Source organism: Diadema setosum, chromosome 7 (assembly GCF_964275005.1).
Source record: "Diadema setosum chromosome 7, eeDiaSeto1, whole genome shotgun sequence".
Classification (NCBI taxonomy): Eukaryota; Metazoa; Echinodermata; class Echinoidea; order Diadematoida; family Diadematidae; genus Diadema; species Diadema setosum.
This window is the reverse complement of record NC_092691.1, coordinates 16,231,364-16,257,560: the sequence shown is the minus strand read 5'-3', so window position 1 is coordinate 16,257,560 and position 26,197 is coordinate 16,231,364. Positions and strand designations below refer to the sequence as shown.

Here is a 26,197-nt window from a genome sequence, read left to right as displayed (position 1 = left end):
GGCGGAACATTAGGGGCAGCATCACCAAAAAAAAAACAACAACAACAACAACAAACAAACATAGGAGTTCTGATATGACTGTGGTAAACCTCTGTTTAAAACTTTGATAAAATCAGTTAAAACAGGCCCTTAGGGGAGAAAAATCAACATTTTTGTTTAACAGTGTAAAAGAGGGAACATGCGAGAGCACTAACAAAAATTACCAGTACATGGTAGCTAGATTTTTTTTTTTTTTGTGCAGGGCAAGTTTCCTCATGTTACTATAAACTGTAGTACAGCATGAAAATTTCAGTAATTCCAGTTTTCTTGTAGTTTTTGCTTCTTTGTGTGCATGTTTGATTATATGCTTATACTGTTGTGACTAATAAGCAATTATTTGTAAAGAAGTACTGTAAAAGTGGAAATTTTCGCGTATTTCGCGCAACCAGAAGCTAGCATGATAATAAAAGCAAGTGAATATTTTTGCGTGCCGTATATTCCAGTAGTTAGCAACTGTCCTGATTCCGCCAAATGAAAAAGACACGAAATCCATCTTTTCTGGGCGAGCGCGAAAAATTACTCGCACGAAAATATCCACTTTTACAGTAGCATCCCCCTGTGAAGGAGAGTAATTCAAGAAACACTGGAGAAGGATTCACATACAGAATTTTCCCTGTAGTGATTACAAGCCAATTATGTAGAGTTTTAAGCTGCAAGAGTTCATATCCGAGATGGATGTGATTGAAAAGATCCTGCATTTTGGCAGTATGCTCACACAACTTTACAATAAATGCAGCAGACTCAGTAGTTTGGGATTTTTTAGGCCTTGAGCACACTTTAGAAAGGAAATCACCTGAGAAGATTACTCTACAGCTTTACTATGCGCAAGTAAAGTTTAACCAAGAACAGCACAGGGAGAACAAAACTATGACAGTCAATTAACTAATTGACACATTTTCAATGGAAAAGGTTATTAGATTAGTCTGCAACCTAAATATCCTGATTGTGTTGTTACTGCTCTGTACTTAAACCATACATAGGACTGATAAATTGATATCCTTAGTGGGGATTTGATTTTCCTTCAAATTGGCTTGTGTGCATGATCAGGAATGTGTAAGATTTTATGTAATCCATTACCATGAGTAAACTAAGCAGTTTTCCTGGAAATTGTATTGTTCAGGACCGAAACCATGTAACATATTATCTGGCTTTAAAAATCTATATATATGAGATACAAAATACACCAGAGCATCTTTGTTTTCATTTACTCAATGTTCATATTTGATTTGATTTTTTTTTTTTTTTTTTTTTTTTTTGCATTATAGCTACTCAATGAATTAGGTGATACCGGGAATAGATCCTCGGGGAGAAGCAATCACAGTTCACCATCATCGTCTTCTTCATCAACGTCGCAGTCACCCCTCGGTGGTGGCCCATCCTCAGCTTCAAACTCATCTAGCTCTCAGAACTCTTCTCATCATACATCAAGTATATCGAGCGCATCGGGTTCATCAAATTCTTCATCAAATATGTCATCGTCTAATGCTACATCACGGAGGAGTCCTGGAGCAGCTGATAGTAATAGGTCATTTACAATGATGCACGGCCCTGGAATTAATCGGACAACGTTAACATTTCACCGTCATGGCATGGATGGCCCTCACCCACCCTCTACGGATATGATGGCGTAAGTGCTGGCATGAGATGTGGTTAGCAGCATATGACATGTGAACACAGTCAAGTGGAAATATTTCTACATCATTTAGGACAGTATTTCATTATAATGCCGGTTTTCCCAAAGTCCTACAATGTACTGCAGTTTTGAAGTGCAGTGTATCTATACATTAGGTAATAATTTACAAATGGAAAGGAGCTTTGGTAAAGTTTGTGTCCTCTAAATATTCATAATGATTCATCTTGTAGTGGCACTCGGCATCCTTGTGGTAGTGCATACATCCATGGACAAACATAAATGATGAAAAATGGTGCTGTTCAAAGTAGATGCATGTCGTACAATGAAAGGCAAGAACCATGTGCCAGAAAGCTTCACATGCTGCTACGTTACCCCTCTCTCTATACGTCACGTGCAAGCGGGTGTGACAGCATGTATTTGAAAGGGTGTGTGTGTGCAGAAACATTTCCTGACACAGCAAAAGAGCTATGAAATGACACTCACAAATGCACATACACAGACGCACACACACACATCTATACACACACATGTACTGGCTGATTCCCATCACTGCTTATAGTAGCCTGGATTTGCCAGGTCGCATGTGGAGAGAGGTCTTCATGCTCTCCACAGATGTCTGGCATCCTACCTGTTTCTCATAACATTTTGTGTGCTAACTACTGGACATTCCTGTTGTTGAAACGAAAAAGTTTCTTGCACTACTTATGAGGACTTTCTTTTAGATTTATACCACTCCAGCACAAGTCTGGTCTTTTTTTATGAATATGATAATGATAAATCTACTTACTGCAAACGTCCCAGTTAAGTAAACTCTCAAGTTTGTTTTACAGAGCTTGGAAAATCATAAGCAATTGCTAGCAAGAACAAGCAAAAGGTCTGTTTTATGCATACCTTTATAGACAAATGCTTGGTCTCTAAGCAATTGCTTACTAGCAGCAAGCAAATGCTTGTGCTTGCGAGCAAAAGCATTTGCTCGCAGCAAGCACAAGCATTTGCTCGCAGCAAGCACAAGCATTTGCTCGCAAGCAATTGCTTGTTTTTATGCATACGGATTCAAGCAAAAGGCCAGCACAAGCAATTGTTAGCATTTATGCATCCAGCTCATTGTATCTCTTACGACGTAGCTCGTTTTCTGATGGTAGAGGAGTCATATCATTAACAAAATCTTGAAATCACTCTGACAAAAGGTCAAATGTTGTAAATCCTCTATAGGCACAATGTGCCATTTGACAAAAAAAGGGAACCTGATTTCAGTTTGATGACATGATGATATGCGCAGGTGACCTACCCACATAAAATTGTGTCTATTAACTTTCTCTTTTCCTGTTATTTGTGTCTGGATAAAAAACTGAAAATCTGATTTGCATTAACATACATGTAAGCCAGTTGATAATCTGGCAGAACATAACATGAAATTTTCAACACACCAGCTCAGTGTACTGTACACCAGAACTTTTGTAATAATCCCAGACGTGACTTCACTTTACACAGAGGAAAATAATAGTATAGTGCTCAACGCTTAATTGGGAGGGGTCAGGAGACAAGTTTTTCTCCCATTTAAGCGGTGGCTGATATTGGCCTGTGCAAAGCACACAACATAAAGCCCAATATATGGGCATTACACTAAATCATGCACAGTTAATCAAACCCGCCGATAACCACGGCAACAAGTACACATGCACTATGACACGTGTGTAGACACAAAACGGCGATAAGAAAAGACACATGCAGCATGTAATCTCATAATTCTGGCAGATGCATCATCAAAACAAACCTTCATTCATTTGATCCACAAAATAATTCTTTTTTAGTGTGCACAGTACATGTAAAATCACAATGTCTAGTACCCTATTAATGCACAGTAGTGGAGTAGAAATTTTTCAGACGTGGAAAAGTTTTTAAGTACGAGGTTTTTTTGTTGATTCATGTTCTAGAAGGGTATTGAAGTAAATTTAGTTTGGTTGCCACCTTGGCAACCTTGGGCAACTTTTTTCATTAGCCTCATTAGCATAATTATGCAATTAGCATATATGAAATATATTGCTGATTTTAATACAGGAAGCCTTAAAACAATGGAAATACAACTTTTTACGGGTTTTCTGTAACTAGGAATCCATTCAAAACAACAATTTTCAATTTCGAATGATGCAAGTGTCTCAAATATCGAATTAGCATAATGAGCTAATTTGCATACCAAGTAGTCAAACCTGCGCTCTTTCCGTCTTTTATAGGGTAAAATGCCATATTTTTGTGAATAGTTTATGTGCACTCTAGAGGTCACATTTGTTAACAGATTTTGTTCAAATTTGATATGGAGGTTTATCATGATGTAATGTGTACAAGCCTATAGATTTTGGATGTGCTGCCCCCAGTGTTTCGTCTTTTATGTGGTCAAAGTCGTATTGTTTAATGGATGGTTTGTGTGCGTGCTATAGGCTACATTTCATGACGGATTTTGTTCAAATGTGGTATGAATGTCTACCATGATATACGGTAATCTACAAGCCTATAGAATTTGAATCTGTTGCCCCCTGTGTTCCGTCTTTTATAGGGTCAAAGGTCATATTGTTGATGGATGATTTGTGTGCCCTCTGTAGGCTACATCTGTGAACAGATTTTGTTCAAATTTGGTATGGAGGTTTATCATGATGTAATCTACAAGCCTAGAGATTTTAGATGTGCTACCCTCCCCCCCCCCCCCCCCCCCCCCCCCCGTGTTCTGCTTTTGTAGGGTCAACTGTCATGTTGTAGGGGGATGGTTTGTGTGCGTTCTATAGGCTACATTTCTTGACGGATTTTGTGCAAATTTGTTATGAAGGTCTACCATGATATAATCTACAAGCCTATGGATTTTGGATCTGCTGCCCTCACTGTTCCGTCTTTTATAGGGTCAAAGACCATATTGTTGGTGGATGATTTGTGTACGCTCTATAGGCTACATTTCTTAATGGATTTTGTTCAAATTTGATACGAAGCTCTACCATGATATAATCTACAAGTGTACTGATTTTGGAAGTGCTGCCCCCAGTGTTCCGTCTTTTATAGGGTCAAAATATTACACTTTTTACGATGCAATGCCAGACACTGAGCATTGTTTGAGCAACTGTGTAACTGGGGCATTAGCGGCTATCCTGTAGACACTCTGCATGCAGGTGACATGTCTTCATAGTACTTTTGAATTTTGTATACAGATGCATTATACTCTTATCTATCATACATAAATATTGTTTTGTGAAGCTGCGCCTAGTCTTCACAATATTCACCTTTATGTTTGAAGAAGGGGAGGGATCTTTGCCCCTTGCTCAAACGTGAAGATGAAGCAAAAGCTGCTGCTCATGCTGGGGGATACAATCGCATTGCGGGGCAATGGACATATCTAGTTACTGGTACGCTAATCAGAGATAATTGCCCAAGGTTAAGAGGGTGGCAACCAAGCTTAGCTACTGCATTGTTAGTCCCCATCTAAAACACAAATCTGCAAAAACCTTGTCCATGCCAACTTTTCGAAGTCATATGCAGTACATGGCATATGGTACCATCTACTGGACTATTGTACATTCTACATACACATACATTATAAGAAGTTGTTGGATACAAGATTGACATCTTTTTTAATTATACAACAAAAAGCTATAATTTGCTTTATAGTCAGATGTTCCCACCCTCCACCCCATCAGCCACCCGCCCCCATAAAAACTGGTATCACAAATGAGATAATTAGCATATCGTTGGCCTTATTGTGCTAATTATGGTATTTAAGACAATTTCATCGTTCGGAAGTACAAACTGGTGGTATAAGTGGATTCCTGGTCATAGAAACCCCAGAAAAGATGTATTATACCTGTGTTTTCAGGCTTTCTTTAGTGAAATTAACAACATTTTGTATTACATACTGTGCTAATTAGCTGAATGCTAATGATACTAATAAGAATGATTGCTTAAGTTTGCCAAGGCACCAACCAAGCACAGTTTACTACAATACCCCTCTAAAATATGAATCTACAACAGCAACAACAACAACAGCAAAAACTTGTGCTTAAAAACATTTTCAGGTCGTGTACGTGGTATATATTACTTAACTATAGTACATGTGCATATTGCTCATGCTAATTACAATATTTAAGACACTTCCGTCATTTGAAATTGAAAATTGGAGTTGTGAATGGATTCCTCGTTATAGAAAACCCTTAAAAAGGAGTATTTCCATTGTTTTCAGGCTTCCTGCAGTAACATTAGCAATCTATTACATATTTTACATGTATGCTAATTATGTAATTGTGCTAATAAGTCAAATGAAAGAAGTTGCTCAAGGTTGCCGAGGCGGCAACCAGGCTAAATTTACTTCAATACCCTTCTAGAACATGAATCAACAACAACAAAAAAACCCTTGTATTTGTACTCTACACCATATGTCACTGTCTACTCGACTATAGAAAGAGGCAGCTATGCTAACTTCCACACGCTGTTATAATACCCGTATGTGACCCTGCATCACAAAACAAACAAAAAGTTGCCAGACATGAAATTTTAGTTCAGAGCATATTCTGAAAGAGCAGACTTTATACTTTAAAATGATGTATAACTCAAATCAAATGGACTACCCTAACCTATCTAAATATTGGAAAGAAAGCACACACTCGGGGGGAAAAGTGTGAACTGAGAAAAGAGGCTCTGAAGTACAGTGTCTATTCAAGCGCTTAATCTTTACCAAGCCGTGCTGGCTGTGCGATGAGTGGGACAAAAAACAGGATGTTAACCACCGAAACAGCAACAATGAAGGGATTATCAGATTAAACTGAAATTGAGCATGCCTTATTAACACATTCTGTCCATAGTTCATGCCAACTTTCAAAGCAGTATCATCATCCTGTCAAAAGTTATGAGAGTTGAAAGTGAAGAGTGTGTGCAAGGTCTGTAAGAAATGAAAAGGGGACTCTGAAGACACACCCAATCATGCTATTCTACCAAAAAATGCTCGAGATAATGTGCTTAAAACACACTTTCCTGCCTGTTTTATGATCCCAAACTTTAGCATAATGCAGAAGAATACTTGCCCTTTCAGAAAATATGAAAAAGTCAAGATCGGCTTGGTTGACCCATTTCACAAATTTTCAGTCCGCACACAAAATCAGTGTGTGCGACTTTTTGTTCGTTATGTGAAGCACGGTCACATATGTTAACAATGAACACATTATGACGAAACTGATGGCGATGATCGTACGAACACATATTCCTCATATTCATGCCCCCTTGTTATGCTTTCACACACAAACACACACATACTTCATGCATACTTCACACGAACAGGGAGAGTATGAGCTGCACAAGGGGGTAGTGACCTCTCCGTATCGAACAGAAGGGGTGGTACAGTGTGGAGCCCATGAGTAGAAGCTGATGATCGATACTTGATAAGATGACCACCTCTGCGCTATGTCTCACTGCCTTAGATCGGCAAATGTTTAAATTGCAATCGGCATAATCTATCAGGAACTGGATAGAAAATAATTCTTTGTGTAAAGGAAAGAAAATTCCTGCAATTATTTCGAAGGATTTACTTGTTATTTTTAGAAATAAATGACAAACAATGGAAGTGTTTCAGCCAGATTTGTCCTGATAAAGCGGTTCATGGTTCTGATTAAGCAATGGAAATAACATGAAAAATTTGTTACATCAAGTTTTGATCCACTTGTAAAGCGGGGTTCCCACTAAAGAGGTTCCCGATTAACAGGTGAGCACTGTAATGAGAATCTGGCATTAACCGGACATTGCTTTAACGGACAAGTTCACCTTCATAGACATGTGGGTTGAGTGAATGCAGCAATATTAGTAGAACACATCAGTGAGAGTTTGAGGAAAATTGGACAATCGGTTCAAAAGTTATGAATTTTTGAAGTTTCTGCTCAGTCACGGCTGGATGAAAAAACTACTATAGCTTGTGATGTCACATGTGTACAACAATACAAAGAAAGAAAATTCAACGTATTTCCATGTTTCTTGCATAACAAAAGAACACTCAACTATTCTCTTTCAGAAGGCAGGGGGAATAATATTACCCTTAATATACATCAGTAACAAGTCAAAGAAATGTGCTCTTTATTTAAAAAGTAAAGTTTTGTGAAATTCTCATTTTATTTTCCTTATTTTGTACGCATGTGACATCACACACTGTAGTAGTCTTCTCATCCAGCAGTGACTGCGCAGATACTTTAAAGAATTCATAACCTTTGATGGATTGTCCGATTTCCCCCAAACTTTCACTGATGTGTTCTGCTAATATTGTTGCCCTCACTCAATCCACATGTATATGAAGGTGGACTTGTCCTTAATAAAGCCAAATGTAATTAACAAGAATATATGATCCATGTGTCAGAGTGGACTCAAAAGTTACTGATAACAGACTTTCATCTTGATGCATTTCAGGAATTGTACTTCAATTGTACAGTGTATTATTGTACATTGACCATTGTTGGATCATGATCTCTCAGATCCGTTGAGTAACACTATGTTGTTTCTTTTTACCTGGGTTGTGATAACAATCTCGTCATTTCAGGGGGAGCCAAGAATTGGACTTGTGTCCTTCTATTACTATTACTGTCTTTGCCACTTTGTCTTTATGCCTCTGCCACAAAGTGTCTCCCCAGGCATTATGTTTATGGGCTGTCTGTCCTTCCGTCCTGTCCGTCCGTAATGAATTTGGTGGACAGCATAACTAAAAAACCGTTGGAGTTATGCTAATGAGACTTGGTATGTACATGGTGTATATATACATGAGTGGACAAAATTGTGCATATCAACTTTTGGGTGCACATGCTCAAGGTCAAAGGTCAAAATTTCAAGGTATAAATGCTCAAAATTTCACTGTTTCCCCCATATCTATGCTATGCCTGAAGGTATTTTAAAATTAGTTTATGAAACTACAGCTGTACATGTATTACCCAAGAAACATTCTTTAGAGAAAGTTTTGGAATGTGAGATCAAAGGTCATGTGCAAGTGCTAAAATTTCACTTTTTTTTTTTCCATATCTTGGAAATGGTCCAAGGTATCCTCATGGAACTTAGAACATGTGAATGTACTGCCTGACAATGTTTCTCTTTGGAATTATGGGGTTACGGGGTCAAGGATCAAAAGGTCAAGGTGAACTCCTTAAGATTTACTCTTTCCCTCATATCTATGCAATGCCTGGAGGATTTTTCTTGAAAGTCGGTGTATACATATACCACGTAGAAATTCTCTGAGAAAGTTTTAGGCTAAAAGGTCAAAGGTCAAAAGGTTGAAGGTCAAGTTCTTCCTCCATATCTCGAAGTGGCTCAAGATATCGTCATGAAACTTTGTTCATATCTATGCATGTACAGTACTGCCTGTCTGTAATTCCCTGGATAATTTTAGGGTCATGGGGTCACAGTTCAAGGTCAAAGGCCAGGTTACATTGCTAAAATTTTACTATTTAATGCTGAGATTACACTTTTTCTCCATACTTTGGAAATTAGTCAATGCATATAAAAGGGTTAAAGCTCAAGTAACAATCATCAAATCCCCTAATACCTGCTCTCTTAAACAATACAGCCATTGATCCAATTAAACCTACTTCAAGGAAAGTGAATAATCACCACATTTGTGACGAATATGTCATTTTAATTTTTTTGCCAGTTCTGTGAAACTGCCATCACACATTGTCAAGACATACTATAGACTTATTGGGAGAACCATGCATCATGGTGAAGGTATATCAGTCCCATTTCTAGTTTTAATGATTCCTTCTTTTTTATATTAATGTGAAATACCATATAATTGCTCTGTCAATATTTTTTTTTCTTTTATTAGTTTCAAAAGCTCTTCATTTTTTTCTCAATGTCTTTTGTCTTTGCAGTCTTATACAACAAATTCTAGGCATGGCCAATCCTCCTCCTGGCCCAGGAGGGGTTTATTTCCCAGTGTAAGTACCAAAAGTATACAAATTACATAACAATGGCCCAAATGAGTTCTTTTAAGTCATTGAGGATTGACTGATTTTGCTACGACACGCATTTCCCATAGACACTTGCCCGAGTATGCTCGGGATTCGTCTTCAACGGATTAAAGGACAAGTTCACCGTAATATACAATTGCACATCCTGTGTGGATTGAGAGAATGCAGCAATATTAGTAGAACACATTAGTGAAAGTTTAAAGGAAAATTAGTTTAAAAGTTTATAAGAACTTTTTAAGTTTCAGTGCTGCCATCGCTGGATGGGAAAACTATTACAGTTTGTAATGTCACATGTGTAAAACGATATGAAGAAAATACCGGTATAGAGAAAATTCAACGTACACTGTATTTTCACTTTTCTCACATAATAAAGAACATTTTACTTCCCTCTTTCAGAAGGAAGGGGGAATAATGCCCTTAACATATGTTGTTAAGAAGTCAAGGCAATGTGTACTTCGAAAAAAGAAATACTGTAAAACATGATATATTCGCGGCATGAAATTTTCGCGAATTGGAGCCGACAGCCCTTTTCGTGGCATGAAATTTTCGCGAATTGCCACTGGTGTTCAATGCATGTAGTGTAGACAAAAACTTTCGCGTGCATTTTAATTTCGCGAATTTTGGCGCTCGCGAAATTCGCGAAATTAAAATGCACGCGAAAATTCCTCGATTTACAGTAATTGTGGAATTCTCTCTATGTTTCTTTTATATATTGCTGCACTCACTCAACCCACACTATTAACCCATTGAGGACAAGTCCCGAGTATACTCTTGCAAGCGTGTATGGAAAATGTGTGTTGTAGCAAAATCAAACCCTCCTCAACAGGTTAAGGTGAACTTGTCCTTTAAATATATAATGTCTGACTAAGAAACATTTGTAGGAACTGGTCAAACTCCTCTGTGCCCTGCCCAAAATGGATGAATAAGAGGAGAACTTGAAAAAATATCAAAATGAGAATGCATAAACTGCATATTTGGATTAATAACTCATGATATCTCCTTTTTAGCTCACCTGAGCCGAAGACTCAAGTGAGCTATTGCAATCGCTCTTCATCCGGCACCCGTTGTGCTTAGCAGCTTAGTGCGTAAACTTTTAACATTTTCATCTTCTTGAAAACCCCTTGAGTGATTTTCACCAAACTTGGCAGGTAGCATACCTAGGGGGATAGGATTTCAGTTTGTTCAAATGGGCACCATGCCCCACCTGGGGGCCCCCAGGGGGGCCCAAACCCCCTAAAATTAAGGAATCTTAAAAAATCTTCTTCTCTAGAACCAAAAGTGATAGAACACATTCAAAATACACATTCCTTGTCTGTAATTCTACATGATAAAAAAACAGCTGGTGCTTCTGGATTCCTTAATGCACACATGTCTGCATACATAACATAATAAACAATCAAATGTAAGTTAACAAAGGCATTTGCCCTCCGTAATTGATTACTAGTTTTAATAGATGATAAGGTACTAGATGTATATGGGCATGGTGCTGCATGATAACTCATAATAGTGCAGTTGAAAATACAGAATACGGTGATTCGGTTTATCACAAATGGAACACATTAAGGTAATCAGACTCTAGGAGGCGCACAACTGTCATTATAACCCCTCTTTTAATTCTACCTAATCCTTGCTTTCACTATCAGTGAAAGACCATGAAGCTGATATCGTGTCTGCCGGTACTTTAGAGTGTGTGTACTGGGCATTTGGAGAAAGCAAACAAGATATTTTATACTTGCGCTTGTGCCCATAGTTGTATTACTGGCAGGCAGAGAGTTGTGCCAAAAGTAACAAGTGAGTATGGTGTCAAATTTGGTATAACTAAAAAATGATGAATGATCCAAATTACATTTCACCTTTGAAAATTCAACTGATGTGTTTTTCTTTGTGCAGTTCAGCTTGATATCGAAATGTAACACTTTTTCATTTTCTTTTCTTTTTCGTTTCTTTTTTTGCAATCGTCTTTGCAGTCAGATGTTAAACATCCATGGCAGTCCAAGGGACTATGCATGGGGTGAGGGCGGTCTTGATGCTGTAATAACACAGGTAACACATGTCTATGTTCAGTAATAGCATTTAACACTAGTTCCTGTATCTTTATCTCCGGCATGTATGCCGGAGGATACATTGGATTCAGCAGCATTATGCCGCTGCTGCCATTGCTGCGTCATGTTCTTGTGTGCACTCTAACGGCCACAAACCTTGAAGGATTTCTCTGAAATTTTGTATGGAGGTTCATATCGGTAATATCTCCACACCTATGACTTTGGGTGATGCTGCCCCCTGTGTTCTGCTTTTATAAGGGTAAAATGCCATATTTTTGTGCATAAAAGCCATAGTTTGTGTGCGCTCTAGTGGTCACATTTCTGAACGGATTTTGTTCAAATTGAGGAAATATGGAGGTTTATCATGATTTTATCTACAAGTCTATAGATTTTGGATGCGTTGTCCCCAGTGTTCTGTCTTTTATAGGGTCAAAGGTCATATTGGTGGATGGTTTGTGTGTGCTCTATAGGCTACATTTCTGAACAGATTTTGTTCAAATTTGGTAGGATGAAGGTCTACCCTGATATAATCTACATGCCTATAGATTTTGGATCTGCTGCCCCCAGTGTTCCGTCTTTCATAGGGTCAAAGGTCATATTGTTGGTGGATGGTTTGTGTGTGCTCTTTAGGCTACATTTCAATTCAATTCAATTCAATTCAATTTCAATTCAATTCGTTTATTCATTTCTACGATAAAAAACAAACAAACATGCAATGCATACATACATAAATACAAAGCATACAATAATTGATTAGAATGTATAACATAATAAATATATCAAATTAACAGAATAACACACTTACATGTAGTTATTTAACTGAGGAATACAGCCTTTGGTTAACTTAACCCTAACTAGGCCGGGGGGGGGGGGGGCCTCCGAGGCCCCCCCCCCCTCGACGTTCCGCGCGATGTATCGCTAACGTGAAAAGCTATCGCCGCGACGTTTCATGACTTTTTTCTGTCGAGTCTCCCGCATCTTTTGACACCAAATTTGCAATGCCCGGGCGCGCGGTTGCGAAGTTTTGCATAAATATGTACATGCATGTCAGACCAAAAATTGCTCAAAAACGTGAATTCGTGTACAATTTCAATGGAAATTGTGCTTGCAGTCAAATTTCATAAAAGCATGATTATTTTGGGGTTCTATTGATTAAAATCAATTAATAACATATTTTCTTGTTCGGAACAATGTCGCGGACAAGTTTCATCGAAAAAACAATGAAAAACATAAAGTCGAAAAAACGAGGAAATACATAAGAAATTCAAAAAAACAATAAAATACTTAAGAAATTTTTTCGGATAGCTCAATTTTTTTCTCTTATATTTGCTTAGGACACTGTATTTGCTTAGGACACTATTAGGACACTAAAGAATATTTACACAAAAAAATGTGCCTATTTCGAGCTTTATTTAGTGATTTATACCAAATTGTCCGATTTCAAGCATCATTATGCATAAATTAGCATAATTTAGCATAAATGACAATTTTTTTTTTTTTAAATCTAACTTCGTAGTACTTTAGATTACATCATAGGCAATGTTTGAGCCAATTTTCGTCGCGATCGCGCGGTCAACGGCCGAGATCTGGAGGGGGGGCCTGGGAGGCCCCCCCCCCCCCCCCCCCCCCCCCCCCCCCCCCCCCCCCCCGGCTCTATGATCTACCTAAATAGCCCGGCCTAGTTAGGGTTAAGTATGAAATGAAAAAAGAGAACTTGGAGGATAGCTTCAGAAGCCTTGTGAGGAAGTAAGTTCTCTTAAACCGTCTAAAGAGGTATTTTACCGGCATATGTTACAAGTCAGATTAATGAGGAAACACATTAAAAAAAAAAAAAAAACACACACACACACACACACACACATACAAAATACAAATATATCTATACAAAATAAGAGAGATCAACTTTTCATAAATGATTCAATAATTCAGTAATAATGACCTTTTGAGGGACTTTTTAAATAATCTTAATGTTTGACATGACTTAATGTTATTTGGTAATGAGTTCCAGATGACAGGAAAGCTAAATCTGACAGATCTTTGAATAAAAGTGGAGTTAACTTTAAACAATTTAATTTTATTTTATTAACAAATATTTCATTCTTCTTAAAAGGTAAATGCTTATCCAGCAAAAGCATAAACATAAAAATGTATTGTATGCATCATCAACATCAAGGGCAGAGTACACAGGGGACCAATCTGTATTACAAAGTTCATTATTGAGTGCATTTATACCCTCCATTGATATATTGCGACCGAGATTAGGTAATTTTTTTCTTTTCTCTGATAATTCTACATTAGTTGATAAAAATATAGGGCGATGATCGGTAATATCCACATATAAACACCCACAATCAAAATGAGTGTCTAAAACATTAGTAAATATATTATCAATGAGTGTAGAACTCCTTGCAGTTAAACGGGTTGGAGAATTAATCAAAGGAAATAAACCAAAACATGAATTAATATCAATAAAATTACTGACATACTGATCCAATGAACGCTTTATCAAATCAATATTAAAATCACCTAACACATAAAGATTCCTACGTTCTCTAGATACAGTTGCAAGCATTCTATGATAATATTCAAAGAAAATTTCATTATTACAACTTGGTTTTTTATAAATAACACCAACTGAATATTTCATATTTTCATCAACAAAATCAATAAACAAACTTTCACAACAATCTTTTTCCTCCTCTGTCTGAATAACATCAGTATTAATCATAAAATCTATATTATTAGATATAAATAAACCAACCCCACCCCCTCGACCACGGTATCTATTGACGTTTACAACACTATATCCTGGTAATTTAAAAGGAATCAGTGGTGTTCCTGAAATCCAGGTTTCGGAGATGGCTATAATAGAAAATGAATGTTTTAATGATAATAAAAAGTTCTTCAATTTCATCAAAATTTTTTTGAAGACTTCGTGCATGAATCAAACTAAAACCGGTGGGATTCACAAATTCAACATTAAACTCATTAGCAGTATAACAACTATGTGAATGGGAGGAATTGAATATATGTATATCTGGGTCAATATTTTCTAGGTTATTATCCATAAAAATGATATGACAGTATATTTTGTCAAAACTGGAATATCAATATATCCAACTCTTAGGTCATGAAAACAAGTAATTATATTTACCAAATAATTGTCCCCGCCGAACGAGTTCGAGCAGGGGACTATGAAACGGGCTCCGTACGTGTGTGTGTCCGTGTGTCCGTGTGTCCGTCCGTCCGTCCGTCCGTGTGTCCGTCCGTGTGTGCGTCCGTGTGTGATCAAAATCTTCAATTTGCTACTTCTCTGTCATTTATGAGCCAATTTTGATTCTGTTTGCTTTATATGATAGCACTACATGGGAGCTTTGAAACTTCTACACAGAATTTCAGTCGTGACCTTTGACCTTGACCTTTGACCTATATTGTACATTTTGCTACAAAATGCTACTCCTTCGCCATTTCTAACCCGATTTCGATTCCGTTTGCTTTATATGATGGCACGAGGTGAGGGCTTCAAAACTTCTACACAGAATTTTGACCTTTGACTTCTTTGACCTTTGACCTTGATTTTTGACCTGTATTGTACATTTTGCTACAAAATGCTACTCCTTCTCCATTTCTAACCCGATTTCGATTCCGTTTGCTTTATGTGATGGCACTAGGTGAGGGCTTCAAAACTTCTACACAGAATTTTGACCTTTGACTTCTTTGACCTTTGACCTTGATTTTTTGACCTATATTGTACATTTTGCTACAAAATGCTACTCCTTCGCCATTTCTAACCCGATTTCGATTCCGTTTGCTTTATGTGACGGCACTAGGTGAGGGCTTCAACACTTCTACACAGAATTTTGACCTTTGACTTCTTTGACCTTTGACCTTGATTTTTTGACCCGTATTGTACACTTTGCTACAAAATGCTACTCCTTCGCCATTTCTAACCCGATTTCGATTCCGTTTGCTTTTGTGATGGCACTAGGTGAGGGCTTCAACACTTCTACACAGAATTTTGACCTTTGACTTCTTTGACCTTTGACCTTGATTTTTTGGCCTGTATTGTACACTTTGCTACAAAATGCTACTCCTTCGCCATTTCTTACCTGATTTCAATTCTGTTTGATTTATGTGATGGCACTAGGTGAGGGCTTCAAAACTTCTACACAGAATTTTGACCTTTGACCTTTGACCTTAATTTTTGTCCTACATTTTGTTGTACATTTTGCTACAAAATGCTACTCCTTCGCCATTTCTAACCCAATTTCGATTCCGTGTGCTTTATGTGATGGCACTAGGTGAGCGCTTCAAAACTTCTACACAGAATTTGACCTTTGACTTCTTTGACCTTTGACCTTGATTTTTGACCTTTATTGTACATTTTGCTACAAAATGCTACTTCCGGCGGGGACATATATTACGCACCGCGTAATTTCTACTTTTCCTTGTATTCAAAGGTAACAATCATGACAGTTTTTACAGATCCCCTCGAATGTATACAGAAAGTCACATACAACATTACACAGAATAGAACACAATACATAAAAAGCAAACCAAAAAACAAATCTAATGCTCATAAAGAGAAGTACAAGTATGAACGGGATGAAACGTCAAATGAAAAAAATGTTCAAAGAGTTCAGAATGCAACAGTGATTCCACCGGGATCATAATATCAAAAGCATTGGACATTGTCATACACCAATCATTGTCAATTGAAATATTATACATATATTTCATAGCTTTTTCAGATCATCATTGTTATGTATCAATTTTGTCTGGTTGTTTTTTCCTTTGAGCAGGGCATATATTCGTCCATCCTTGCTCCATGCAGTGTCAACTTTGGCATGTGTTCGCGTTTCGTTGAGAAGTCTTTGATTCATTGCTGTGAGGTCTTCGACAATAGACATTTTCTTGCCCTTCAGTCTGCGTCTCTATGAGAGGAACTCTTGTCTCTTCCTGTAGGATTTAAACTTGATGATGATCCCTCTTGGATGGTCCTTGTTTGGGTGCTCTTTTTTCTGACCCACCCTGTGGGAGCATTCTATGTCATCAAGCTTGAGATCTACCTGGAGATGTTCGCTTGCTACCTTCAGCGCGATGACATCAGTATTTTCCCCGGCCCTTTCTGGGCAGCCAAAGAGTCAGACACAATTCCGCCGTGAGTACTGTTCCTGGGCATCAAGCTTCAGGTTCAGTGAATGAAGGTTGTCATTGTGTTTGTCCATCTGCTGTTGAAGATCTACGAGCTGCCGGGACTTGTCTTTGTTGATGATTTCCAACTCCATGATGAGAGCATTTTGTTTTTCAATTTTTCCTCCATCACTTTCAACCTTTTGGCGACAGAAGATTCCACCAGTGAAAGGAAGCACTGCTCTTACTCTGAAGAATGTCTTTTATCACCTCTTGGACAATCGCAGCATTGGCAGTGTCCACAGATTGTGATCTGGTCTTGATAGAGGATGAAACTGGGCCATTTGACATGCTGGATGAATGAGAAGCTGTCCTCAAAAGAAACTTGAATGCTCTATTGTGACAGGATTAGCAGGGAATTAACTCTGGCAGAATTCCTTCGGAAGACGCTTTGTTTAGGATGAAGAAAGCAGTTTATAGGCGTATAAAGTCCATGGTGTAAGGTGCTCTCCAAAAAGCAGGCATAAAAGTGAGCACATGGGACTGTAGCAAAAGTCTTGACACTGATAGTCAAATAAGACAGTTCAAAATATCATTGAAAATCAGGCACAGCCACAGCTCATTGAGATCATATTTCTCTCCCGGTGGATGAGAACAGTCCTCCAAGTAATTTCATGATGAGTTTAATTCCACAAAGATACATGATGAAGTTCAAATTGAAGAAATATCAAGAGCAATTTCCAGTACATGTACATCCAGCCGGTCAAGATATGTAGCCTATATGTAGCCTATAGCCTTTCTTAACAGATTTTGTTCAAATTTAGTATGAAGGTCTACCCTGATATAATCTACAAGCCTATGGATATTGGATCTTGACCCCTGTGGCTTGCACTACTTTAAATTTATTGGTATTTAAAACAACTGATCAGCAGTAACTGCAAAGGACTGAAAGGATCAGTATACCGAGTATAAATGAGAGTATGAACAATAAACAAATACATGTACAGTTTACATCCAAGCAAATATGAAATGATAGCTTTGGAAACTCTACATTTACACACAAAGACAAATTAGATACAATTGATAATCAATGATGATTGCCTCACGATACATACACCTATTGACACCGGTACATACACACATACTACATTGTACATCCTCACACATAACGCATGTGCGTATACAGACACAAATACAAACACACATGCATACACAGACGCATGAATACAAACAGTATACACATGCGTACACAGATATATAAATACTCACATGCACATATGCACACACACACATAAACAATGACTGTTGAGTAAGTAACTTTTCAGGAATGCTGTCCGACATGACCAGTAATAAATATACCTGAGTACATACAATCTTTATTAGGACCTCTTGAAAAGGTTGTTGATTTACAAATCAGCATTTGCGATCTTAACAAATTTCATTTGTAGAGGGTTACACTTACACCTGAACCTTCACCTCTCTGAATGATATCTTGCTTCCATTAAAGGGAGCGTATAGTTTTGGTTGAGGCCTAACTTCAGGTTTCTGATAGTTTTTGGTGAGATAGTGAGAAACCTCTCATGAAATATGAAAGAACATAGAATTCCAAGAGGGATTCAATGTTTATTTGATGAAAATCGGCTTTAAAATGGCTGAGATATTAAAAAAAAAGAGCATTCCTAGTAAAAAGCAGGACCCACCTTTTATTAGGATCGCTTTGTTTTACTTTCTTTTTGGATGTCTCAGCAATTTCAAACCCGATTTTCATGTAATTTTCACCTAATAAACTTTGAATTCCCCTTTTAATGGTATTCTCTGTACTATTTCAGAAGTGGTTTCTTGGTGTCTCACAAAAAGTTAAAAGCCCAATTTTCATCTCCACAAATACTATGCAATCCCTTTGATATGCCTTGTCTACCTTGGACTACTTAACATAACAATGTCGGAATTTCGGAGCTTGGGTATTTATTCCATGTACATCATGTCACTGCCAGCAACCAGGGACAGCCTGGTGGTAGTGTCACTGCCCAGAAAGCAGTAGATGACAGGTTCGAGTCCTACTGGTTCCTTTTTTCTGACATGTTTGCTAATTTACAGATCAGCAGTTGCAGTCTTAACAAATTGTATTTGTAGAGGGAGACAAATTGAAGACACTCGCACCTCTTTTAAAGTTTTACACAAGTGATCACATCAGGTTTTGTCTGGAATACAGTAGCGATCATATATGACCAGTCAGCGTCTAAATCCCACATTTTGTGCAATAATGTCATGCTGGGTGAGAGGGAAACTTTGCGCCCATGCCATGCCAGCCAGGCCAGGCTTGTGGAAATTTCTGTGAAAGCATAGTAGATTTTTACGTGCATTCCTTCAAAATGGAAAAAACTGAGTACCTATTGGTCCTACAGGGACTTGTCGGACTAATGGAAAATTTGGTAAGTGTGCAGCCCTAGCATATGGAATTAACATCTTTCTAGAAGTACTCCACTGTATAAGTATCAAGGTAAGCAAGCATCCAGAATAATGCACTTCCACACCATATAGACCCAGCATTTAGGTTTCAATTTTCCCGCCAATTGGAGTCTCGTATGATCATGGCAGCAGCTGCCACCTCCTGGGGCCAAGAAACAGCTCCAGACCCCAAAGGGGTTAGACAGTGATACCAGCTATTAAGCCGTGGGTTGAGCGACGAAAAGATGCTTAATTTTTTTATTCTTATGACACTTTCATGTAATATTGTGCTCACATAAAAAAATAGGAAAGAACATATAGGAAATTACTTGCTCCCACTTTCAAGTCTTGCACATTAAGGGCATTGTATTCCATTTGCAGATGAAACAAAAACCCAACTTTAGTGCTTCAAAATAGTTCTGAAATGTGAGTTAGGAATAGAAATAACCAGCGTTAAAAAAAAAGAAAAGAATAAGCATTATAATCAATGTTAGATATTGTTACATATACAAAATGTGAACAATAGTTAAAATGAAATTCTTGAGGTTTTTTTAATTTTCTGCAATTTGTCTCCTTCTCTAACAAACGAAATTTGTAAGATCACAACTGCTGATTGGTAATTTAACAAGGAACCATGATACTTGAACCTGTCATCTATGCATCTGGGAAGATCCTGGTATAATTGGGTTCATATTACAGCTTGAATTATACTCTTTCAGGTAAGATAAAAAAAATTTTGAGTAATTTTTAATTTTTTAAATTTGGTGCTGTTTTGTCTCAGTTGTACATCATTCAAAATTGACCCATATAAAATAGTGAACACAATCGCACAATGCAGCACATGCACAGCTTGAAAAACAAACAAAAAAATAAGAGCAAGCATGACCCTTCCAGCTCAAGCAATATTTCTGCCTTCAGGAGAGTCCCCAATGATGGAAAAAAAAAATCAACCACAATGAAAACACAATTTGTATACAAAAGAAAAGAAAGATTTGTACGATTGTGCCATATGTTCTTGTTATGTGCACACACAGGCATGGTATGTGGATGCCATTGGATAACGCATACACCATACGCATACACCATATGCATGTATACACCAGCAAGCTTGCAATTATTGATGCGCCATCTTGAAAGATGTACTGCTGGTTAACAAACCCAAGTGAAACTTATCAATTGTGTTTCAGCTCGATACGCTGAGTTCCAAGGAAGGTGCCCAGGAATTTTGACTCTCTCAGTCAGCTAGCAGATCGGTTGCTAGAGGCGGAGCTTAATCTTGATTGGCACTATTTTACGATTGGGTGATACTCACCTCACATTGCTGCTTGGACATTGCCTTTTAGCAAGAGGCGGATCTTCAAAGCCTGTATTCTTGAAATTTTTGTCAGGCTAACAAATTAAAAAGTGCATTATATTTCACTTTATATACCCATATACAGTGCCGGCAAATACACGTGTTTTTATATCAATGCAAAGCTTAGAAAATGGGCAATGTGATTCAATGAAAAAATGAATTTTCACAATTCCAGACTTTAGCATGAAACCGTTGTCACTGGTTACATTTTTATGATAGTGACAGGGTGCACCACATCCCCTTCAGTTTTCTCTCAGTGGGAGCCATACCAACTGCAGTATGGGTTGATAATAGCATCTTTAGCAGAAATCTAAAATTTTAGACCATTGATTTTACATTAGCTAATTATCACCTACATGTCAATCTACAATGTTTTTCACCTCTTCTTGTGTAGGTAAAGGTAAAGGCAACTTCTACAGTTTTGTCTAAATGTGGAAGATTTTTGGAGTTAGACAAAGAGAGATGGAACATAGGTGCTAAATTGTGGTATAGCTCTCATAGGGGTAATTTCCTTATCAGGCATGAGGCAAGAATGATACACCATACTCTAACCCTACTGAAGGAAGAGCAATTTCTTCATTATGTTATAGACTTTTACAGAGACTGTTTGGATTCCAACCTGAAATTTTGTGTTTGCCCTTTTCTATTGTAGCTGCTGAATAATGCAGAGGGTGGTCATGGGCCTCCCCCAGCTCCACAGGCAGCCATTTCTCGTCTGGAGACAATAAGAATATCCAACATCCACATTGGTAAGTAGCCATCGGGAATTTTTGAATAGTGGGCAGTGTACATTGTATTTGATTACTTTTCCTGACCATAGGCTGGCATGGAAACCTAAAGATTTGTTTTGTTTTGTTTTGTTTTGTTTTTTGTTTTTTAGCTCACCTGAGCTGAAGGCTCAAGTGAGCTAGTGCGATTGCTGTTCATCTGGCATCCATCGTTCATTGTCCATAAACTATTTACATTTTCATCTGCTCCTTGAAAACCCCATGACCGATTTTCACCAAACTTGGTAGGTAGCATCCCTAGGGAAATAGGATCTTAAGTGTTCAAATGGGCACCATACCCCACCTGGGGAGGCCCCAGGGAGCCCACCCCCCCCCCCCAAAAAAAAAATAAAAAAATAAAAAAAAATTAAGTAATCTTCAAATAAAATCTTCTTCTCTACAACCAGAACTGATAGACCTAACTTAATACTATGAGTTAGTACATTGATGACTGTAGTTTCAAGTTAGTTCATAGTGGAATCAGGGGCGCCCCCTTGGGACCCAGTAGAGGGGCAGGAGGGGTCCTAATGAGGGCCTAAATTATACATATTCATCTTCTTGAAAACCCCACGATGAATTTTCACCAAACTAGGCATGTGGCATCTCATGGGGGATAGGCTTTCAATTCCTTCAAATGGGCACCATGCCCCACTGTGGAGGAGGGGGTGGGGCCAAGGGGGCCCATCCACCTCCAATTAAGGAATGTTGAAAGATCTTCGCTAGAACCAGAAGTGATAGAGCCACATTAACTCAATGAGGTATTATATTGATGACTGTCATTTCAATTTATAGCTCACCTGAGCCGAAGGCTCAAGTGAGCTATTGCGATCGCTCTTCGTCCGGCGTCCGTTGTGTGTCATGCGTCATCCTTCGTGCGTAAACTTTTTACATTTTCATCTTCTTCTTGAAAACCCCATGACCGATTTTCACCATACTTGGCAGGTAGCATCCCTAGGGGGTTAGAATCTCAATTTTTTAAAATGGGTACCATACCCCACCCAGGGGCCCCCAATGGGCCCAAACACCCCAAAATTAAGGTATCTTTAAAAATCTTCTTCTCTAGAACCAGAAGTGATAGAGCTAAGTCAATACTGCATGTATGAGTTAGTACATTGATGACTGTAGTTTCAAGTTTGTTTGATAGCAGATCCAGGGGTGCCGCCCTTGCGGGCAGGGGAGAGGAGTGGGGAGGTCCAAATTGGGGCCTAAAATGTACATTTTCATCTTCTTCTTGAAAACCTCATGATGGATGTTCACCAAACTTGGCAGGTAGCATCCCTAGGGGGTTTGGATCAGGGGTGCCCCCTTGGGACCCTGGGGAGGGGTGGGGAGGGGTCCTTAATGGGGCCTAAATTGTACATTTTCATCTTCTTCGTGAGAACCCCATGACCCATTTTCACCAAACTTGGCAGGTAGCATCTCTAGGGGTGTAGGATCTCAATCTGTTCAAATGGGCACCATGTCCCTCCTGGAGGGCCTCAGGGGACCCAAACCTCACACAATTAATGAATCTTTGAATTTGTTCTTCAGAATCAGAATCAGAAGGGGGGGGGGGGGTAGGGATCCAAATGCATGCCTAAATTGTACATTTTCATCTTCTTCTTGAAAACAACAATCTATTTTCACCAAACTTGGCAAATAGCATTCCCAGGGGGATAGGATCTCACTGTGTTTGAATGGGCACCATGCTCCCCTTGGGGATCCCAGGGGGCCCAAACCTCCAAAAGGAATATTCGGTGATATTCTTCTTTAGAAGTTTTCTCCCAAACTCCATAGCCCAACTTTCTTGGTACAATGTACTTGGCACTGCATGGCAGGTACTCGTACGAGTGTGATGGAATATATGCAAATGGATGCCATGCCCCCACCTTTCAAAGTTGCCCCCTGCTCCAATGTTCTTAGGTAAGAGTCTGCAAAAATCATGGAATGGTGTGAACTTGTGATACTCAGGTGAGTGCAAGACCCCCTGGTCTCTTGTTTGTTTGTTTGTTGTTGTTGTTTTTTTTTTTGTTTTTTTTGGGGGGGAGAAGAATATTAAGTCTATATGATTTTTGACAATTAAACCTCCTATTCATTGACTTTTTACCAGACCAATTTTGTTGTAAATCAAGACAAGAAGTTGTACTGAATCCAAATTATAATGTTTTTTAGTTTAAGATTTTAAAGATATTATTCTGGAAAGGCTGCAAAATATGTCAATTTTCCCTTACTCATGGTCTCGGAATTTGTCTAGAATTCAGCCACTCACTTGATGACATCATTATGTGTACAATGCATTATGACGCCGACCGTTACATTGATGAGTTTGCGTGCATTTTCAGTAGCGAAGAAAGAAGTTGTAGAATACAAGCAATCTAATACTTTGTTATTGAGGCCTAAGTATCAAAAGACAATCTCGACCTGAGTAGAGAGATCTTGAAAGCAGGAGTGATGATAGCGAAAAAGATGATGGAGATTTGGGGGAGTTAGGGGACGTGGAAGACGGCGTGCAAGCGGCAAAAGTAGATGGTGCCGCAGCAGGTAGCCCTGCCGTATCAACATTGCTCCCTGGCAGGCCGGGGGATTGAGGCCAACGAGATGGGTCAGCTTGACAGAATGCACTAGACAAAGGGGCACTTATGTACTTTCGTATCCACGTAGATACAATAATGTATCTCAAATGCCGCAGAATAAAATTACACCAAATTCACAGGGTAAAGCTTATTTCCAAATACTCACTTGAATTTAAATGAAATTGTTGTGGGGAAAGTGCTGCAGAAACAAACACAACCTTCATGACAGATCGCGGCGTACGCTGCCTGCACAATCTAAAACTGAAGTTAGCCGTCTAATATTACAATGTATGTGAAAGAGGACTACCGCAGGAGCTAAAAATCAGCTGTATCCTAGCTGTGATGTGTACCGCACATGTACACACAAGCAAGGAGGTTCAGGATACTAATGTACAGTGCCTTACAAGTCATCGCAAGCAAAAAATACAGCATGTACATTGTACTTATTCAATATAAATACCGGTAAAACTATTCACAGTCCAAGAAAGTCACACTCATGTGGCTGATACACTGCCAATAATAGATTTAGGTGGATTTGTGAAGCGAAAGTACTTGGAGAGGGAGAGTTTCTTCTTCCACTATTAGGGCACCATGGTGGCTTGACCCAAGACTAATTTGGGTTTAATTTTAACAAACACCACCTGGTGTCTCACACTCAATCCGCTTTTTTACCTCATCGCAGAATAACCAACAACCTTCTTCTTCTTGAATCAGATGTCCGTAAATCCCTAATCACTAAACATTACACAGCAGCTATTTTTCTAGATCTCAGCCAAGCATTCGACACTGTCGACCACAATGCCCTCATTGCCAAACTCAAATCCATCAGACTACGAGGTAGATTCCTTGACTGGATTCGCAAATTTTTAGACTCACGGACTTTACAAGTACGCGCTGATTCTACTCTGTCAGACACTTATCACCAAAATATCGGTCTTCCTCAAGGAAGCGTTATTAGTCCAATTCTCTTTACTCTTTTCATCAACGACATCTCTTACTGCAGCAGATCCAATATATCTCTTTACGCAGATGATATAGCGATTTGGCGCACTTCCACCAACCTACGATACATCAATTTCAAATTACAGGTGGACATCGACAACATCGCCTCTTGGCTGAAACAATGGGGCCTCACTTTATCAGGCAATAAATCCAAATAATGATTTTTTATCCACGATCAGTTGCCGCCAGTAATTTCAATATACATGTATCTGATACTCCTTTAGAAATTGTGCAAAATTACAAATACCTCGATGTCATTTTTGACTCCTCGTTAACGTGGTCATCTCATGTAAATTACATACTGAATAAATGTAATAGACGGCTGAACCTTCTTCGGTCTATATCCGGCATGTCCTGGGGTGCTGATACTAAAACTTTGTTATTGTCATATCATTCATTAATTCGCCCCCACCTTGATTACTCGTGTGAAATCTACAATTCCATTTCCCCAACGCTCGCCAAGAAGCTGGACTCAGTTCAAGGCCACGCCCTACGTATTGCCACTGGTGCTCTTCCCTCCACCCCACTACACTCTCTCCAAGTGGAATGCCATGAAGCTCCTTTATACCCCTTCCCCACTGCCCCTCTCGGTGAACCACCGTTGGATTCCCCAATGAATTCACTGGGGAACCTCCCGGTGAAATTTTCAGTGCCGTCGTTTCACACCTACAGGTACGACCAATGCTCTCGGTGAATTTTGTTTGCAACTTTCCCCCTAGATGTGTTTTCTGCTTGCACCGCGGCCGATCCCAGCGGAAGTGTGTAATAATGGTGCAATATTTCGCGCGCTAATTATACCCCCGCCAAAAGAAGTTTGAAGGGGGTACATATATAGGAATCAGGTCGGGCGGTCGGGCGGTCGGTCCGTTGCAAATCTTGTGTCGCGAACTACTTCCTCAATTTTCAACCGATTCCCATAAAACTTGGCACAGAAGTGTGCCTTGGGTTGTAGATGTGCAAGACGTATTTTTTGACAGTACCCAAAAGTACGTTGCCATGGTAACGGCATATTATGGGCAAAAATGGGTACAAATCTTACGTCGCGAACTCCTCCCACAGTTTTTGATCAATTTTTATGAAATTAGGTACAGATGTTCATCTGAATATGTTAATGTGCAAGACACATATTTCCGCAGTGGCAAAAAGTGCGTTGCCATGGTAACGGCATGTTATTGGTAAAATATAGGGCAAAATGCTTCATGGCAAAACTGCTTCATCAGTGTTCTTCCAATTCTCATGGAATTCATATTGAATGTTTGT

At 38.8% G+C, this 26,197-nt stretch overlaps 1 protein-coding gene across 1 annotated transcript in view; it reads left to right on the top strand.

Annotated features, from left to right (window-relative positions):
* Positions 1–26,197, top strand: part of LOC140230914 (E3 ubiquitin-protein ligase RNF126-B-like) — a 75,108-nt gene that overhangs the window by 35,499 nt on the left and 13,412 nt on the right. Inside the window, exons 4-7 of the mRNA XM_072311055.1 lie at positions 1,305–1,666; positions 9,541–9,606; positions 11,607–11,682; positions 21,269–21,365. Coding sequence (XP_072167156.1) covers positions 1,305–1,666; positions 9,541–9,606; positions 11,607–11,682; positions 21,269–21,365 — 601 coding nt within the window. The remainder of the gene's footprint in view (positions 1–1,304; positions 1,667–9,540; positions 9,607–11,606; positions 11,683–21,268; positions 21,366–26,197) is intronic.